Consider the following 20977-nt stretch of genomic DNA (forward strand, 5'->3'; position numbering starts at 1 on the left):
CACACGAGGTTTTTGTTTTTTGGGGTTTTTTTGAAGTGAGGCATTTGGGGTTGTGACTTGCCCAGGGTCACACAGCTAGTAAGTGTTAAGTGTCTGAGGTCACATTTGAACTCAGGTCCTCCTGACTCCAGGGCTGGTGCTCTATCCACTGTGCCACCTAGCTGCCCCTCCACACGAAGCTTTTACAAAGTTTACTCATGGTTGGAGCATCACGAACTGAACTGGGAGGGAAAAACATCCTGCTTCCCCTCTCTTTTTTCCCTTTGTAGGTGTTTACAGTAATTTCCATTTTACTGAGGGCTGGTGCTATGGTGGGGGTGGAGCCAGGTGGAATATTCCAGTCAGTCAGCTAGCCCTGCAGGGAAGCCCGGAGAAGTCAGGGTGCCTGAGACTCAAAGCCTGGATGCCTGGGTTTTGGATTTAGAATTTGGAACTATGCTCTATAGGAACTGATCTAAATTATGAACCTAGTCTTCTTTCCCTCCCCAGATACCAAGATGGTATAAGAGGGTAGGGATTAAGCACTCCCACGTGCTGAGGATATAAATTTGCATAGTGGTGATTATGACTTTGATGTAAATATTTCTTTGCAAAAGTTAATCTGACTTTAATTAGCTAAATGGAACTGGACTTCAGGGTACCCACCCCATACAATTGGGGGAACACCATCAGTGAGGGCTGGAGTCAATGGCAGAAAACGTAGACATCTCCAAACCCTTCTAGGGGAGGGGTGAAATGTGACATACTAGGCTTTCAGATAGTGGGGCCAGGATAGATAATATTACATGCACAAAAAATTTTATAGCAGTTCTTTTAAAATAATTCAATTTTATTTTCTGTTCTGAATTGTCTCGCTCCCTTCTTCCCCTCCTGCAACCACTGAGAAAAAAAATTAATTACAAATATGTATCATCATGGGAAACAAATTCCTGTATTAGCTATGTTTCTTGCACTCCCCCCCCCCAAAAAAAAACAAAGAAAAAGAGAGAAAAGAAAACATCTTCATTTTGTACTCCAAGACCATCAGTCCTTTATCTGGAGATAGTTAACATGTTTCATCATGAGTCCTTTGGAATAGTGGTTGGTCCTTGTGTTGTTGAGAGATCTTTAGTTTTTCAAAATGATTATCCTTATAATATTGTTTTTATTGTATAAATTGTTCTCCTTGTTCTATAGTAGTTCTTTTTCTTGTAGCAAAGAACTGTAAGCAAAATGAGCATCCATCAATTGAGGACCAATTATGGTCAATGAAGGAATATTATTGCATTGCACTAAATGATGAATGCATCTGTTTTGGAGAAATCTGGGATGACTCTGTATAAAATGATACAGAGTGAAGTTAGCAGAACCAGGAGAAAAACTGATAAAGTAACAGCAACATTGTAAAGAAAAACAAATTGGGAAGATTTAAAAACTCTGATCAATACAAAGACCAAACAGGACTGAAGAGGATGGATGATGGATGATGGAAGAAGCATTCTACCCATCTCCTTACAGAAAGGTGACAGGACTAAGATACAGAGTGAGTCATACATTTTTGGACATGGCAAATGCGAGAGTTTGTTTTGTTTGACTATGCTTATTTTTTATAAAATTGTGTTTTCCCCTTGTTATTTGGGGGAGGCTTTTGGAAGGGGAGGGGGAGATAGGGATATGTTGCCAAAAAAAAAAGAAGAAAAAATAAAGGAGAATCACTCAAGCATTTTTTAAAATGCACAGTTGAACAAAGAAAGCTATATATGATACAGATTTGTTTTTTCTCATGTAATTCTCTTTCTCTGTTCTGTTTTGTATATGGAAATATTCTCTTCTTTTTTGTTTTTGATGTTCATTAATGAATAATTTAAAAAATATTTAAAGATCAAACTTCTGGGGGCGGCTAGGTGGTGCAGTGGATAAAGCACTGGCCCTGGATTCAGGAGTACCTGAGTTCAAATCCGACCTCAGACACTTGACACTTACTAGCTGTGTGACCCTGGGCAAGTCACTTAACCCCCATTGCCCCGCAAAAAAAAAAAAAAAAAAGATCAAACTTCCAAAGGTGGTCCATTTTGCTTGTGACGATTAGCTCCCTCTTAGTCTTCCCTTCTCTTTTCTTGTTACCACCTATATTCCTGTTGAATTTAAGTTGGTATTTCCACACTAAACACTTTAGAGGTGTGTGTATGGTGTGTGTGTGTGTTCAACCTTCCTTTATCCAGTTCAGATAAGAATAAGGTTATGTGATTTTAAATCCCCAGAGAGAGGAGTTGGTGGAGAATTTTTCTCACAGATTCCTTATTTAGGAAATAATAAATCCCCCTTATTCTTTGTTTCTTCTGTAATATATTCCCTTTTTCCTCCTTTTTGGCTTCCTCTCCTAAAACCAAGAACATAGGACAAAACCACATCCAGGCCCTATTTTTATTTTTTTTAACTATTTTTGTGCTCATTGAAGTCATCATGATTCTCAACATACAGTTATCTCTTCTCTCCCTATTAGAAGGTAAACAATTAATCATTAATGTGTATCAGCATATATTCTCACACATTGTCTCAAACTGCTAAGTGTGGCGATTAAAAATTTGTGGGGTCATCCTGTAATTGTCCCAAGTGTTAGGGAATTGGTATTTATAATATATTTGTTACTTAGAAATTAGAGGCTACTGCACCAGTATGGGGGCATTAAGCATTTATTAAAGTATATTGAATATTAGTAAAGAGATAGAGCACATGGCTCAGAAAGTTAAGAAGCCCTACATACCTAGGATAGGGGAAAGAGAGGTAGTAGAGGGAAGACCATGCCAAGAGATAGTGAGAGACCCCTCTCCAGGGTTTTTAACCTGTCTCAGTTAGAGGTGGGTCACTCCACCTTGATCCAAGTTAATTGGCCAGTAACATTCAAGTCCATTGATTGACATGACTTGAAGGTGTTCTTAAATAGTTAACTTCCTTCAGTTGAAATTCTCCTGACTCTGGGCTGGTCCTGCAAAACCAGCCACAGTTCCTGTGTGTGTGTGTGTGTGTGTGGGGGGGGGTCTCTGAGTCCCCCAAATACCCTATTATTAATAATTTTCTCACATACCATTTTCCATTTCTGTTATAGTTATTAATTTTGTCGTTCTGAGGTAGATTGTCTTAATTTGTACTTATCTTGTCATCAGTGATTTGGGGCATTTTTATATGGGTATTGATAGCTTGCTTTTCTTCTTTTGAGAATGATCTGCTTATATTTTTCTGCCATTTGTCTATTGGGAAGTGGCTTCTGTTTATATATATATTTGAAAAATTTTTCTTTGTATCTTGTATAACAGACTTTAACAGAGAAAATTGTTGCAAAAATTTCCCCAGGTAACTATTTCCCTTCTAATTTTGTTCCCTGCCCCTCCATTATTACCTTTGATATTTTTAATTCTCTAGATGGATTTTACTATTTTTTTATTTATCTAAAAAACCTTTTGTTAGTTTGATTAATATGGCATTAAATACACTGATTTTGTTTGTGTAAAACTTTTAAATTTTATATAATCAAAACTGTCCATTTTATTGCCTGTGATCTTGTCAATTTCTTATTTGGTTAAAAACTCTTTTCAAGTCTATAGCTACTCTTTTAGTTTGTTTATGAAGTCACCTTTTATACCCAGATCATGTAATCATTTAGAGCTTATTGTGCATAGGGATGTTGGTCTAAACCTAATTTCTGCCAGACAACTTTCCACCAGTTTTTGTGGAATCCTTTTGTAATTGTTAGGTACTTTGAATTTATCAAACATTATGCTACTATGTTCATTTGTTTCTGGATCTTCTGTTCCTAATCTGGCCCTTTGATTATTTTTTCCATTTTTAAACAATGCTGTTGACTAGTAAAAATTGGTTTGACTAGTAAGTTTCCTCCTTCCCTGTTTTCATTCCTAGTTCCCTCTTCCACATTCTTCCCTCTTTGTTGAGTAATTTAGAAAATACTTTTATTAGTCCTAAAGATAAGAGAACAATTTCTTATTGTATCATATTGCCTCTTTGTCTCAAATGAGATATAATTTTGAGCCCAAAGCCCATTGCCTTCAACCAGAGGGTAGATTTGCCACTCCTCACCCCCAAGCTTCCTCCCCCAAACCCCATGTGGGCATGGAGGTTTGCACATTGAGAGAGTCCTTACTAGCAGCTCTTTTCCTCTTCCCTTTGTGGGTGGCAATAATATTTGTTAAAAACCATCTCTGAGTGGAAAAACACTTTTCATCTGGACTCCCCTGCATGACAAATACCAAATAATTCTATTGATTAGTGCTTTGTAGTATAGTTTGAAATCTGGTACTGCTAAGGGCCTTTCTTTTCCACTTTTTTTTTCTTCATGATTACTTTTGACATTTTTGACCTTTACAATTGAGAGTGATTGGGAAGGGCTTCCTGTAAAAGATGGCTTTTCTAAATCTGCCTCTGTACTAACTCCATGTGTGGCCTTGAGCAAGTCATATTTCTTCAGGTCTCAGTTTCCTCAACTGTAAAAGCTGGACTTTCTAAAGTCCTTTCTTGGTCTGGACAGACTACAAAATATTTATGAAATGGTTCTTCTTCTTTTAGGTTCCAGATCTTTGGTTCCCCTCCCTGGGCTTCTAGAGACTTCCCCAAGCCCCATCTCACAACCTAGAAAAGACCAAGAAAAATAGCCCTGACTTTTTGTCTGACATTCCAATAAAATATTTATTATTTCAAGAAATAAATCCTTTACAAAGAGAGGAAGGGAGGGAGGGAGGGAAGGAAGAAAGGAAGAGATGAAGACAGAAGAGAAGGAGGCAAGGAAGAAAAAGAAAGAAAAAAGTTTCTCTATTGCTTCCCCCACCCCACAGAATCAGAAATCAGGGCCCTGCTGTCTTATTTCTAGCCCCAAAGACTTTTTAACTGGTCCTCTGGTTCCTGCTTTTAAGCAGGCTGGGACCCACTCAGTCAGTCTAGGAACCTAAAACCAGACCCTGGAATGCTGCCCTACTCTTCAGTAGCGTTTTCCCCCAACCTGGGTTTTAAGGAAAGGGGCAAAGGGGAGGGGTAGTGCTTGGTGTTGCATTCCAGGACAGCAGGTAGCCCTCAGAGGGACAGATAGTCAGTGAGAGGTGGGAGGTGTGGCAGTGTACCTGGATACCCGGCTCTGGGCCTGGCTAGTCTATTTGTAAGGTCGAAGAAATGAGAGTCAAAGGAAGTTAGGACAGGGAGTCCCCAGGGATTGTGGCTGAGGACATGCTGCATAGGAGTGGATTAATCTTGAGTTGACCAGAGGCTTGGGAAATCTGGAGGCAGGAAGGACAGTTTTGGTTGGGGCCGGGGAGTTGCCCCTTTGGAGTGGGAATGTAACTTTATCCAGTGTCTGTAATAATAATAACAGTTATAATAATGACAATAATGGTGATAACAACAGCTGATATTCAGGTGGTATATTAAAGTTTGCAAAGCGCTTGTGCAGCTGGCCCTAGATGCCCATACCTAACATCTGTGTAGGCAGGCATCCAGGGGTGAGCTCTGAACTTTACCCCTAAGGTGGGGGCTTTTTTAGAGGGCCATGGAGTAGTTTCTGGAAAACTGCATTTCTCTTAAATGAAGATAAGGGACAGAAGGAAGGAACCTACAGTGGCCTGAGCTCTCAGAAATTCTGCCAACAGAATGACTTGGAAATCATAGGGATTTGCCTGGAAGGCTTGAAGAAAGTCATCCAATCCTTTTTTTTTTTTTTTTACTAGTCCTGGTCCCTGCATAGCGGGGCCACTGACTTTGCACCATTGGGCCTAGGCTGGTTTATTTCTGATTTAGAGCTAAACTTAATGCTTCTGGGTCAGGAAAAATAAATAGATTTCAAGCCTAGGCCCAAAAGAGGGAATTTGGAATTACAGAGTGGAAAGATCAGCTCTCAAGGCCTGAGTAACAGTCCTCACACCCCCAGTGTTGGCCCCTGCTACTTGAAGGTGGGTTATGCTGGGGCCCTGAGAGCTGTTCAGCTACTTTGGCTATTCAGCGAAGAGCCATGGAGAAGGAAGGCAAGAGATCAGAGGCAGCACCGAAGACTACCAGGCCCACTCCCTCCATCTAACTCTCCCACCTGCAAAGGACCAGGGCCTAGACTGATCATGCAAGTCCCATAAATAAAGGAGGTTGTTCAAAGGCAACCAGCATTAAGATTTAATTTCCTCATGCGTGTCATGCACTGAGGTCAGGGAGGATGTCAAAGCCATTTCCCTTGATCTTTCTTGTAGGGACCTTCCAACCAGCCTCCTTCCTGGCTTTCTGTTCCCACTCATGTATGCATTAATGGCTCAAATCTTCCCTCTCTTGGCCTACATCTGGTTTGGCAGGATGTGGAAGATGAAGCCATGGGGGGCTCCTCTTGATTCAAGCTGATTTTTCTTAGGTCTCCTGGTATCTAGGCCTTTCAGGGGTAGGAATCATGAGCCTAGAACTGAGACTTAAGGTATAAGATTCATCCTTCTTCCCTTCCCCCCAGGGAGCCTTGTTATTCCACTATTACCATTTTCCTGCCTTGGAGAAGGACCCATTTCCATCACAAGGAATGTCCCAGCCTGGAGTCAGGGAGTGTGGGCCACAGAGAACCCAAATTGCTGGTGCTTTCTGCTGGGGATGGGGCAGTGTAGCCAGCATATCCCAACGGTTCTCAGTGAAGGTGGGAGATAGGGGATGGGGATGAAGAGAGAATACAGAGAGAAGAAGGTCAGCACAAAGGAGGCCATCAGCAGCCCCTACCCCCAGCTCAACCCGAAGACATCACAAGCAGTCTTGGCAGAGTGCCACTTGTCCCTTCTGGAAGTCTCGGCACGGGCAGAGCCGGCGGTATTTGGTGTTGGAGCCAGCACAGCTAAAGAGTATCGGCTCTTTCTGCAGGTAGCACTCTTGACCTAGCTGGGCAAAGGCCGGGTACAGATGATTCATTTCTGACTCAGTTCGATCACAAGTGACATTCAACCTGTGGGGAGGGAGAGGAGCACACAGACACCTGGCCAGCCAGCTTCCCCCAGCTCTAGCAGGTCTAAGGAAGTTGCCCTCCCACACACCATCAACTTGACTCCCCATTACCCCAGTGCTACCAACAGACTTCCCTCCCCTCCCCACTTTGCTTCCATCACAGTGGCTCCTGGGGGAGTAGCATAGGATTCAGATCGCTTATTCTACTCTTTTCCCCATCTTCCCCTCTATGTATGGGGAGGCATAGACCTGATCACTAACCAAACCTGCTTTCAATCATTTAGCTTCCCACCCAAGGTTGGTCAGGGGAATATGCTCTGAGAGAAGGTCTGAGGATAAGCGTGAGGAGGGGGCTCTTTCTTTATTGAATTAGATGTGGGGTTATATCAAGATATGGCCAGGGTGACCCAGGCCTAGGCCAAATGCAGCTGAGGTAGAGGATTACTCAGGGGTTGCAATTTTTTAGAGTTTCTTAGGAGTCCTCTGGGATTTAAAAGAATTTTAAATTGCCTAGAAGTCCCAGGGAAAGATGTGTTTTTAGCCCAGGGGTAAAGGGTGCTAAGTGGCAGGAATGTGGAAACCAAGCATCCAGGATGCTTAGGACTTGAAGTGTCAGAGGAGGCAGGAAGAATCATGATGGGGTTCCTTACACCTTTGGGTAGGATAGGCTAGGGAAGAAGGGTGGTAAAATGAAAAGAGCAGAGACTTGGAGTCAGGAGATTAGGATTTTCAGTCTTCTTTTGTATCTTAGACAAATCACATAATCTCTCTGGGCCTTAGTTTCCTCAGCTCTAAAACAAGGGGATTATAATACTATGATTTTTTGGGGGAGGGTTCCTTTCTGCCTAGAGGAACTGGGGTGAAGGAGGGATGCACAGACACTCACTTCAGGAAAGCATCCGGGGTGTTGAGAAAGTTGAAGAAGGAAGGCTCACATATGAGGCCCCTGTCCAAGCAGGTGTCTGTGCAGGTCCTCCCGGTCTCTGCCAGCCAGCCCTGAAGTGAGTGCACAGGGGGCCAGGCTTCCAAGCCCAGGCTGGCATTGTAGGGCCAAACCAGGTGTGTGGCATTGGGCGTCAGGGCAGTGGGAGCTCGAGCAGGTTGGGGTGGAGCCACCAGTGGGGAGGGTGCTCTAGTTGCACAGAAATCCTGCCGGGAGAAAAATAGAATTAGGAAAGGGAAATGGGTAGGGATGAAGTTATAGGGCAAAGGTGGCCTTTGCCTTGCTCACGTATCTGTTCATTTTTGTTTGTTTGTTGTGGGTTTTTTTTTTTCGATGAGGCAATTGGGGTTAAGTGACTTGCCCAGGGTCACACAGCTAGTAAGTGTCAAGTGTCTGAGGCTGGATTTGAACTCAGGTCCTCCTGAATCCAGAGCCAGTGCTCTATCCACTGTGTCACCTAGATGCCCCTATCTTTTCATTTTTTTAAATTTTATTTTATTATTTTCCAGTTACATGTAAAGATAGCTTTCAGCATTTGTTTATATAAGATTTCCAATTTCAAATTTTTTCTCCCTCCCTCCTCCTTCCCTCCCCTCACCCCCAGACAGCAGGCAATTCGATATAGGTTATATTTTATATATACATATATAAAATACACACACACACACACACACACACACACACATATATATATACATATCTATACATATATGTACATACACATATACACATACATAACAACATTAAACATATTTCTGCATCAGTCATACTATAAGAGAAGAATCAGAGCAATAAGGAAAAACCTTAAAATAGAAAAACAACAGCATTGAAAACAAAAGAAATATTATGGTTCAATCAGCAACCATATTCCACAGTTCTTTTTTTTTCTGAATTTGGAGAGCCTTTTCCATCATGAGTCCCCTGGAACTTTCTTGTACCATTGTATTGGTGAGAAGAATCCAGTCTATCTCTGTTCATTTTTAATATTTAGATATTCCCCATGGCTCCTCTTTCAGAAAGGGGGAGTGTCAGGGGTTGGGGGAGATTACCTCCTGAATGAGGGAAAGGAAAATGTACTTCCTATGGGACCTTTACCCTCACCTCAGAAAGGAACTTCTGTAAATCCTCCACTGTCTAGTCATGACTTGCTGAGTGTTTATAGAAATGTTCTGTCATTAATATGCCCTGGACATTTATGCTTGTCTTAGACTGTAAGTTCCTCAAGAGCAGGAGATAGATAGATGGACAATTTTCTTTGTGAACTAGTACAGCTCCAGGAACACTTAGGACCTTGGTAAATGCCTTGTAATGATGATGATGGAAAGCTTGCAGGGGTGTCCTAGAGCCTGCTTAGACATGCTGGGGAAATGGTTCAACTTTCAGTATGAGCAATTGTAACTCAGAAATCAGCAAATGCTACAAATGACAGTTTGATTTGTGGTTTGGTTGATGGCCTAGACTCTAAACGTTATAGAGAAAATGGTAATAATGTAGATTAAATGGTAATTAATGTAGATTAAATATAAAAAGGTATGGTGAACACATGTTTTTTTTTTTTCCTTCTTAGAAAGCTGGTTGTTAAATCTTTATGAGTGGACCATTGGGTGTAAGGTATAATGGAAAAATCCCTGGATTGAAAGTCAGGAGACCCAGGGTCTAGGCTTGACTCTGCTGCTAAGTTTGGGCAAATGACTTCCCTTCTTGGCACTCTGGCTTCCTCAACTGAAAAAAGTGGCAACTGAACTAGATGATGCTAGATTTCAGGTTCATCTAGCTCTGAAATTATCTAAGTTTCCTCCTAACCTCTATCCCTATCTCCACCTGGATTTGTCTTGGGAAGAGTGGTTAGTCTAAAAAGAATCAGAAGACAGATGGCCTTCAAAGAAAACATTAAATATAGAGTTTGTTCCAATTTCCTTCTCATGTGTGATGGGAATGGGTTGGTTGGGGATCAGAGAGTGAAGAAGCAATTAATCTAACATTGTCCAGGAGAAGGCCTTGGATTGGGGTGGGGGAGAAGGAGGAGGACTAGGCACTGACCTGATGCTGAATGTAGGCATAGATCCTCTCAAGCATCCCTTCACATGTATATTCGTAGGGAAGATAGGGATCCACCTGTAAGAAGAAATAGGTGGGGCAGAGAGAACAGGGAGGTTAGCCCCTGCTCCCAAACCCCTATTATGTCCAGGGACCCAGACCTCTGGGAGTCTCCAAATCAATCTATTTGGAGTGGGGAGGGGAAGTTGGTGGAGAGAAGACTACCCCAGGCACTGAGAAGCTATAAGCAGCCTACTCTCCTCAGCAATCATGCTCAGTATAGTATTAGCTGGACTGAACTTCAGGACTTTATGTGAACAGGGATTGATAGCAACATGGAAGAGGTGATTAGTCAAGTGGGAGTCCAAGGAAAGCCTCAAGATAGGAATGGAGTTAAGGAAAAAGGAGAAGAACCTGTCTAACCACTGGAGATAACCCTCCTCCTAAGCACAGAGAGGGGCATATATAGAATAGTGGATAGTGCGCTGAGTTCAAACCCCAACTCCATCACTTGCTAGCTTTGTGATCACAGGAAAATCAATTAACTTTCTATCAATATCAGTTCCGTCATCTACAAAGTGAAAATAATGATCCTTGTAGTACCTACTTCACAGGGTTTTTGTGAGGATCAATCAACAAACATTTACAAAGCACCTACTACGTGGCAGAGACGATGGATACTGTGCTATGCACCATGCGTGTGAAGCAGTCTTGGATGTTTAACTTGAAGAAGGTAAGGTTGTTGTTGTCATTTTCATCCTGTCTAACTCTTCATGACTCCCCTTTGAAATTTTCTTGTCAAAGATGCTGGAGGGGTTTGTCATTTCTTTCTCCAGTTCATTTTACAGATGAGGAAACTAAGGCAGAATTAAGTGACTTGACCAGGGTCACACAGCTAAGCTAGTAAGTGTCTAAGACCAAATTTGAATTCAGGTCTTCCTGACTCCAGGCCTGACCACCCAGCTGCCCAGGGGGACATAATCACCATTTTCAAGTATTAGATTTTATTCTACTTGGCCTCAGATGAAGAATTAAAACCATGGGGGTGGTAGTGTGTGAAACTTACAAATGAGCAAATTTTGGGTTGATATCAGGAAAAAAAATTCCTAGTAATTACTGTTTTCCAAAAGCAAAATGGAAACACCTTAGGAGGTAGGTAGTGGATTCTTCCTTACTGAAGGTATTTAAACAAAGGCTGCATGACCACTTGTTGGGTATATCTAAGGAGTAGTTCCTTTTAGGGCATGAGTGGGACTAGATTGTTGCTGAGATTCCTTCCAATGCTGTGATTCTAATTAGTTGCTAAGTGCTATTGACTCTACTACTATGACATCTCTCCAATCTGTCTCCTTATACCACTCACGTGACCTCTAAGGAGAAAGCAAGGTACTGGCTCTGGAGTCAGAGAACCTGGGTTCAAATCCTGCCTTAATACTTTACCTGTGTGGGACAGCTAAGTGGCACAGTGTAGTCATTTTGTTGTAACCAAGAGTATGTAAATGTGTGGGGATGGATAGTGGAAATAAGGCCACAAAGGTAGGTGGGAACCAGATTGTGGAAAATTTTAAATGTAAGACTAAGGAATTTGCATTTTTACCCTAGAAACTAGAGAGAGTTGCCAAAAAAAAATTTTGAGCAGATGAATAATCTGATCAGACCTATGTCTTAGGAATACTAAAGCAACAGGCATGTGGAAGACAATTTGGAGGGTGAAGAAGGTGAAATCATGAAACTCTTAAAAAACTATTGTGATCAGATGAGGTGATGGATGAGGGCCTGAACCAGGGTAGGATAATAGAATCATAGACCCAGAGCTGCAAGGGGTCCAAGAGGTCATCTAAATCAACCTTTTTATTTTCTCATCGAGGAAATTGAGGCCCAGGAAAGTTGAAAGGTCACATTTAGAGGCAATTGAGGTTAAGTGACTTGCCCAGAGTCACACAACTGGAAAGTCTGAGGCCAGATTTTAACTCGGGGGTCCTTTTGACTCCAGGGTCAGTGCTCTGTCCATTGAGTGTCACCTACTTGCATCTATATAGTACTTACTATGTTCTAGGTACTGTGCTAAACACTTTACAATTATTATCTCATTTAATACTCACAGCAATCCTGAGAGGTAAATGCTTTTATTATCCCCATTTTATAGTTGAGGAAACTGAGGGAAACAGAGGTTAAGCAACTTGTCCAAGTTCACAATTTGGTGTCTGATACTGGATTTGAACTCAAGTCTCTCTGACTCCAGGCACAGCATTCTCATCTGCTGAATAGCCTGGATCTAACCTTACTTCAAGAGATGTGCCTAGACATTCCTATGTTGTTGTTGTTGTTCAGTCATGTCTGACTGCACTGTGCCCATGGACATAATTTTCTTGGCAAAGATACTAGAGTGGGTTGCCATTTCCTACCCTTTTGTGTCCCCATTTCACAGATAAGGAACTGAGGCAAATAGGGGTTAAGTGACTTGTCCAGAATAAGACTGCTAATAAGTGTCTGAGCCCGGGTTTGAATTCAAATTTTCCTAATTCCAGACCCAGTGCTCTAGCCATTGTACCACCTAACTGCCCCAGATATTCCTATGTCTATGGTTTACTTATATTCCATAGCTAGCCTTTCAGGGCACCTACCATTTAGGACCAAACCATCATACTGGCCATGTCCTTTACACTATCCTGCCATACTCCACTCTTTCTTGAACTAGTGACTCAAAGATTTACAATATGGGTGCTACCATCCCAGCAGGGACTGAAGCCCTTTCTGAAATCTGTTTCAGACAGCCACGTTCCTGAAGGCAGCATCTGCTACCATCTGGAAGTATCTTATGTACAAAGCTCCAGGCCTAGGTTATAAATAAACACACCAAGGGAACAGATTTTCTTCTAAAAATGTTGTTCCCTATGCTTGCTGACAGCAGAATTATTCCTCCTCAGTCGTTTGAAGTCCTTGTCAAACCTAGATTCAAAGTCTCAGCTGGCAGGCAAAGATCCCAGCCAGATACTTCCTGCCATAAATATCCTGCCAGAGAAGTCAGCCAGACTAGAAATTACACCCATTAGGTCTAATTACAGGTGAGTGTCATAATCAGTTTCAACAGAATGTTGAGTGCTGATCCTGCTTATGAATGTTGGGTTCCAGATTTGTAACAAGATCTGACCAGAAGAACATCATCTTCTTTTAATCACCTTGAAAGGCCTTTCTACCATTAGAAAGAATGCCAAATTTGCTAATTCATTTTGGAAATGCAAGGTACGCTGTCTCTTGAAGGCTCTTTTCACAAGAGAAGTTAATGATGAAAATGACATGAAAAATGATTTTGTGTAAAGGATGAGCTTTATGCTGTCAAAGAGTGTGGGATATTGACCCTGTTTTGGATAAACATTTTGATATCTAATAGCACTAGAAAAAGAACTTTAATGTATACTGCCCAAAAATGAGCATGAAGAAATGTAGCTTTCAGATGGGATTTTAGACAGTTTGGACAAGAAAATGATCTGTGTTGTAGATCTGAGGATTTAGATCTCTTTGTTAACAATATGGAAATAATGCCTTGCTTGTATGGGAACAGTTTAATGTTATAAAGAGGCAAAGAAAGATCTCTTATGTATTAAAAACTATAGAAATGTGATTGGAAAGAAACACAATTTCAAGGACACCAAAGAGATCAATGACATTGTTGGGGATATCAAAGCAGAGGCTTGAAGTGCATCCCTTTTAACTTGCATATATAAGTTTTATGATGAAAGAGGGTAAAACTAAGAAAATGAGAAGTCAGTCAATAAACATTTAAGTGCTTAATATGTGCCAGGTACTGTACTAAGCACTGGATCAAATAAAGGTTTGGAGACTAAAGTGTGGTTGAAAAAGGACTGTTAATTTGGTAGAAGAAATCTAAGGAGTTGAGACTTTTTAAGTAAAAGGTGAGTCACCTAGAATCTGGAGGCTTTCATTTAAGCCACTCAACAGAGCAAGAAGGAAAAAGGCTAGAGAAGACAGCAATAGCAAAGAAAGAAGGACCTCATAAGAGGTGAAGGCACAGGATGGGGTTGGAGAGGATGCTCCAGCAGACTTATTCCTGATTGGTTGGCAAGAATGAACATCATTGGTCAAGAGCTCCAGTGACAACAGCTATGGCTTTTTGCTCTCCATTGCCACATCTGACTTATGAAAGGTTTTGCAACTCTTGTGGTAATATGGCTTAAAGATGGAAACTGAACAGTGTTGCTATGAGCTGTGTTCTGATTGGACATTGCAGCATCCATCTGAGTGAATAACTGGTTGGACTGGTCCATATAGCTTAGAGATAGCTAGTTGGATGAACTTGGTAGTTGTCTAGCTCAGGGTTTCTTAAACTTTTCCCACTTGCAACTCCTTCTCACCTGAGAAATTTTTACCTGACGCTGGGTATATAGGCATATAAAATAAGTATACATAACCTTTTACTGTTGCTGAATTTTTTGCGACCCCCTCATTCAATTACTTGACCCAATATGGAAACCCACAGTTTAAGAAGTTAGTTTATCTAAAGAGCACTGCTATTCCCCTTAAGAGCTAACGACTTCACCCTTTTAAGTGTAATGGCTAATTGAAAGAGCTTTAAAGGCTTTGTTCTAATAGATTGGAGAAGACGATTTCCCTAGATGAAGTGGTAAGGATCAAAAGTCAAGCAGTGAGCAGAAAACCATTTTGTGTGGCTCAGTGACATTGAAGCCTGCAGTCTAGAATCGTGAGTTACCTTTAGCACATAAATTTTCCTATCTCATGAATTTCCAACCTAAATTCCTATATGTGTAGCTGCTCTTCACCATGAATGCATTGGTGGGAAAGTGTGATCTTGTTTTATCTATCATCTATCTATCTATCTATCTCTCTTTATCTCTCTCTCTCTCAACCCAAGATCACATTTATATTGCATATTTTATTTATGTATTTGCTTTAATATAGGTGGTGAAGTGCTGGGCCTGAAATCAGGAAGATTAATTTCCCTGAGTTCAAATCTGACTTCAGAAACTTACAGCTGTGTGACTCTAGGCAAGTCACTTAACCCTGTTTGCCTCAGTTTCTCCATCTATCAGGAGACAGGAATCAGGAGAAAGAAATGGTAAACCATTCCAGTGTCTTGCCAAGAAAACCCCCAAATGGGTTTATGAAGAGTTGGACATGACTGAACAACAAAAATCTACAATATTGGTTTTTTTTTTGCCCTATTTAGCAAATTGTTAGTTAAGATCTGAAAGTATTGTCGTTGTCAATGGTCATGTAATTAACAAGCACGGCATGGATGCATTATTGTGAGTAGCTGGTTGTGTAGATAGCAAACACTTTGGTTGGGGGCTTAAGACCTAGAGTGGTGAGTAGGGGAAGTGTATTTCCTCTCGATAGAGTTGAAGGATCCTGAAAGAGTTTGAATGTAACTATGTAGTAGTGGGCCAAGAAGTATGAGGCCCCAAATTTTATGGTGTGAGATTGTCTATACCCCATTTTGCTTCTAGACCCCACCTAGCACATATATTGTGGAGGCACTGAAATAGATCACAGATTACTCCCTTTCTGTCATTATAGAAAGGAAAGAGTTAAGTTTATTTTCTTTGGACTCTCCAGGACATTTATGTTCAGTGTCCTCATCTTCTTCCATTCTGCATTTTCTCTCCAAATTTCCCAGCAAGAAGAGAAATGCACAAGGCCCAATGTCCTCAATGTCCCTGCCCCAGCTCCACACTGTAAATGGAAACAGAGTCAGTGAAGGGAGATCTGAGACTTATTGAAGTATAAGGAACCAGAAGTCAGAGTTATGCTCAGCTATCCATGAATAGTGGAGGGGGAAGAAAGAAGGAATGGGGCTGGGCTCCTTGACTTAGAATCTTGGCTCTGATCTTTGAAATTTTGGTTTTGGTGACACCTTTGATCGAATAAAATAATAGTAGTTTTCATTTTTATACTGTTTTACAGTTACAAGGTACCTTACATACATTATCTCATTGGTTAGGTGATAGCATAACTTAGTAGAAAAAGCACAGGATTTAGAGATGTAGCTAGGTGGCTCAATGGACAGAGAACAGGACTGGAATCAGGAACACCAGAGTCCAAATCTTGCCTTAGACCCTTACCGGCTTTGTGACCCTAGGCAAATCACTTCATCACTGTTGGCTTCAGTTTCCTCAGTTGTAAAATGGTAAATAAACTGTAAAATGTAAAACAGTACCCAGTACTATTATTAGTAATAATACCTTGAAATGTTATGAGGATCAAATGTGCTAATCTTAGCAGCTAGTAAAGGCTTCTTCTCTTCCTGATTCCTGGTTCTTTTATTTACTAACTATGTAACCTTGGCCAGGTTGCTTTACTTCCCTGGGCCTCAGTTTCTTCATTTGCAAAATGAGGAAGTTTGGCTTAGATGATCTTTGATATCTTTTGTAACTCTAGATGCTATCGATCCTCATATTAACCTTGGGAAGCATGTTGGACAATTGAACTTGAACCATATTTCAGCCACTCCCTCTTGTAGGGACAAAACAACCCCCCCCCCCCCCCCCGCCCCATCCCAAGCAAAGCCATCTGACCTTTCTGCATTCATACTGGTAAATCACTGGATTTGCTAAGTGCTAATTCTTCACATGGCTTTGGTCTTTGGAGCGAAGTCCCAAAGGTAAAGTATGACAGAACAGAGTCAGAGTAGGGAAGAAAGAGAGCAAAGAAAAAACCCTACTAGCTAATTCTCCCTTTATAGATATAAATATTAGGTAGGAGGACCGACAATTTCTTTTGCTATCAACAAACTCTTTCTAGAAATTATTCTTAGAGGTTCACGGCTACTAACTTCCAGGGACCAGCACCACCCAACTTCCAGAGAGAAATCACTCCTGATGGTTACTCCCATCACCATATTAGGCAAAGTCTCATGCTGCTGATAATGGGAAAGGTTTTCAGTGAGGAAGAACAGTTCAGAAATGGCTCTGCTAGGGTTTTTAGCATCTGGGATTGGTTAGTTATGTCATGGGCACTGTCACTGGCAGGACAAAGGGTAGTTGGAGCTTGGTGGGAGATGTCCTCTCTCTCTCTCTCTCTCTTTTGGGGGAGGCAATCAGGGTTAAATGACTTGACCAGAGTCACACAGTTGGTAAGTTTCTGAGGCTGGATTTGAACTTAGATCCTCCTGACTCCAGGGCCAGTGCTTTATCCACTGCTCCACCTAGCTGCCCCAGGAAGATGTCTTTCCATTCCCTAAAAGTCTAGGTTAGTCTGATGTCTAAAGTGGACAAGGAGCCCAGTGTGGCCAATGTAGTCTTAGCCATGGGTTACTTACTAAAAAATTTGGCCAAGAGCTGAGGTTTCTTCAAAATGTGTGAGGTTTTTATACTGAGAATTATGTTGAAAGTATTTTAAATGGCTCTTTCTTGGTAGGAGGGACTAGGTTTTAGGAAAAGTGAATGGGAAGGCTGAGGGTAGGGTGAAGTAGAGAAGGAGGTTAGAAAGTAGAGGAGTTTAGAAATACAACTTTATCCCAGCCATAAGAAAACTTGGGCACGGTGGTAATTAGGGAAGGACAGCTGGTACATTGCCTCTAGGTCCCAACATCTGGGTAGGAGCTGTACTTCAGACTCTTCCTAGGTGTGTGCCCTTGGGCGAAGTCACTTAATTTCCTTGACCCTCAGTTTCCTCATTGGTGAAAGGAAGGTGTTGAACTTGATGGCTGCTGAGGCCCTTTCCAGTTCTATCACCTACAATCCTAGTCTTCCCCAGTCTCTATCCTCCTTGGTTCACTGGAAGCCTCTTCTTTTGTTAACTAACTTCCTTTCATCCTAGAATGCCTGCTGTCACATTCCTTTCAACTTGAGGCAGGCACTAAAACATAGCTATTTCCTGAAGGCACATCTCTTAACATCCTCTCTGAGGTTAGCTGCTGTTTCTTGTACACTCCCAGACACAGTCCTGCCACTTTCAGACCTTCTCTGCTCTGATATCATCACTCAGCAACTAATGTTCTTTTTTTTTTTTTTTTTTTAGTGAGGCAATTGGGGTTAAATGACTTGCCCAGGGTCACACAGCTAGTAAGTGTCAAGTATCTGAGGCTGGATTTGAATTCAGGTCCCCCTAAATCCAGGACCAGTGCTCTATCCAGTGTGCCACCTAGCTGCCCCTCTCTTTTTTTTTTTTTTTTTTTGCGGGGCAATGGGGGTTAAGTGACTTGCCCAGGGTCACACAGCTAGTAAGTGTTAAGTGTCTGAGGCCGGATTTGAACTCAGGTATACTCCTGAATCCAGGGCCGGTGCTTTAACCACTGCGCCATCTAGCTGCCCCCCCCTCTCTTTCTTAATATGTTAATTACCAGTTTCATAAACTATCCCACTTGTTCAAGTAATCCTGTTCCAACCTGTCTCCTCCAAAAGATTGCTCCTTCTGTCATTGCTACTTTTTCACTTATTTTTAATCTCCCCCTGTCTACTGGCTCATCTCCTACTTCCTACAAACATGCCTGTGTCTCCCCCATCCTGAAAAAAAAAATCCTCTCTTGATCCTTCCATTCCCACTATCATCCTATATCTTTTCTGCTCTTTGTAGCTAAACTCCTTGAAAAGGCTGTCTACTATAAATGCCTTCACTTTCTTCTTTCTTTTCTTATAAGACTTTTGACCTCATCATTCCACCAATACTCTCCGAAGTTACTAATGATCTCTTTAGTTGCCATATCCAATGGCCTTTTATCAATCCTCATTCTCCTTGACCTCTCTGCAGCCTTTGACATTGTTGATCACTCTCTCTTCCTTAATATTTTCTTCTCTCTGGGTTTTTGGGTCAACACTTTCTCTGGGTTCTCCTCCTACCTATCTGACCATTCTTTTTCCATCTCCTTTGCTGGATCCATTAGACATCTTAACTCAAAATGTCCAAAGTGGAACTCATTTCCATCCCTCCCACCTCTTCTGCCTACCTTCCCTCTTACTATAGAGGGAAGTTCCTCAGGCTCACAACCTGGATGTGATTTTCCACTCCTCATTATCTCTCACTTCCTATATACAAGCTGTTGCTAAGACCTGTTGATTTTGCTTCTGCAACATCTCTTAAATACATCACCTTCTCTCCTTTGATACTGCCACTCTTCTGGTGCAGGCCCTCTCACTTTATGCCTGGATTATTATAGTAGCTTTTGGGTGAATCTACTGGCCTTAAGTCCCTTTCCACTCTAATCCATTGTAACGATTGGAATGATGCCACCTGCTGGAGACTTACTGTAGAAAAGCTCTGCCATGAGGTGAAGGTCTCTGAGGGCAAGACCATGCATCTTTTCTTTGGCATCAGGAAGTGACCTTTGCTAGTGGGAGGAAGAAGGGGGAGGCTGGTGCTCTGACTGGCTCTTTTCCTATGGACTCTGGCGGAGAGCGGAGCTAGGAATGCTCTCTCCCTTTAATAGATAGAGGAATCTATGCCTTTCTCTCTTTACCAAATTTTTATTCTCCTTAATAAATGCTTAAAAGTCTAACTCTTGCTAAAGCTTATAATTTATTGGTGACCACTCATTAGATATTTAGACAGACTAGCTAGAATTTTAGCCTTAACACAATCCTCTATTTGGCTACTAAAATTATTTTCCTAAAGTCCAAGTTGTATCATGTTCTACTCTACTCCATTCCCCCCAACTCAATAATTCCCAGTGGCTCTGTTTCCCCCAGGATCAAAGACAAAATACTATGTTTGGCATTCAAAGTCCTTTATAATCTAGCCCCCCTCTTACATTTCCAGTCTCCTTATACCTTATTCCCTGACAGGAACTCTTTGATATACCATGACATGTACACTGGCTTCTTGGCTATTCCATGAATGAGACACTCTATCTCTTGGCTCTTGGCCTTTTCTCTGACTGTTCCCCATTCCTGGAATGTTTTCCCTCCTTTGTTTCCACCACTGACCTTCCTGACTTAAGTCCCATCTTTCCTGGAAGCCTTTCCCAATTTCTCTTAATTCTAGTGCCTTTTCTCTGTTAATTATTCTATTTATCCTGTATATAGGTTGCTTTGTATATATTTATTTGCATGTTGTCTCCCCCATTAGATTGTAATCTCCTGGAGGTCAAGTACTATGTTTTGCCTCTTTTTGTATCCTCAGTGCTTAGCATAGTAACTGGTACACAGCAGGTGCTTAGTAAGTGTAAATTGATCAATCACTTGATCCACCTCAACTGCTTCCCTCTTTGAATCTTCTGGCCCATGTATTTCATAAGCCTCAACTTCTATGAAACTGTCTCCAACAGAAAATGATGGTAGTGAATGGAAGGGCTGGCTAAAGTAGAATGGTGAAGTAACAGAGTTCACATGGTAGACCAAGCAAACTGGTACACAGAATAGCCCATAGTCCAGGATTTGACCTACTTTATCAACTTGTTTCTGTAGGGGGAAAGGAGCTTATCACAGCCCCCTCACCTGAATCCTCATGATGGCCTTGATGGCAGCCTCAAACTCTTCTGAATTGTTGTAGTCAACTGTCCACACGTGTGGTTTGCCAATGAAGTTCTCAGCATAGGGGTGTTGAGAAAACACCTAGCCGGGACATAAGGTGTCTTGAGCTTCTCTGTGTACTGCTGAGGTAGCCCAGGTATAGAAAGCCAGACACCCTCCAACCCAAGTGTGCCAAAGGAATGCAGCCCCAAACTTTTTGATCCTGTTCCATTTCTTCATATTTCCCAGCTTCCCTCCTTTGTAAATGACTGTGTTCTAATCCCATAGCTTTTAGGCTCCTTATTCATATACCCTAGACTCATAGATTTTCTCTTTAAACTCACTTCCCACGCCTTAGTCTCTTTTTTTTTTTATTCTGGAGACCCAATGTAATAATTGTAAGAAAATGGTCCTTGGAATCCCTAGATTCCAAACTGTAAGTAGGATTCTGCTACCCAAGGTAAATTCAGTTGTTGGGGGCTAGGAGGTAATTATCCCAGGCCTCTTCTACCATTGAAAGGAGACAGAAGTGGGAAGTAGCAGGAAGGGTACATGGAGGTGGGAAAAGGTACTCTGTGGAAGGAGTACAACTGTGATTGGATTCTAAGGATATTGGGAAAGGGCAGGTCAATGA

General features: G+C 41.7%; 1 protein-coding gene across 5 annotated transcripts in view; it reads right to left on the minus strand.

The window, feature by feature from the left end:
- Nucleotides 1-4703: 4703 nt before the first annotated feature.
- Nucleotides 4704-20977, minus strand: part of MGAT5B (alpha-1,6-mannosylglycoprotein 6-beta-N-acetylglucosaminyltransferase B) — a 135561-nt gene continuing 119287 nt past the window's right edge. For 3 of the 5 annotated variants that reach the window (XM_044004535.1, XM_044004534.1, XM_044004533.1), the window contains 4 exons: nt 20329-20445; nt 9923-9997; nt 7826-8088; nt 4704-6940 (listed from right to left, as the gene is read on the minus strand). In XM_044004535.1, coding sequence (XP_043860470.1) covers nt 6742-6940; nt 7826-8088; nt 9923-9997; nt 20329-20445 — 654 coding nt within the window. In that variant the 3' untranslated portion in view covers nt 4704-6741. The remainder of the gene's footprint in view (nt 6941-7825; nt 8089-9922; nt 9998-20328; nt 20446-20977) is intronic. The other 2 variants (XM_044004538.1, XM_044004537.1) reach the window with 2 other exon arrangements.

The sequence above is a fragment of the Dromiciops gliroides genome, chromosome 4 (genome assembly GCF_019393635.1).
Source record: "Dromiciops gliroides isolate mDroGli1 chromosome 4, mDroGli1.pri, whole genome shotgun sequence".
NCBI lineage: Eukaryota > Metazoa > Chordata > Mammalia > Microbiotheria > Microbiotheriidae > Dromiciops > Dromiciops gliroides.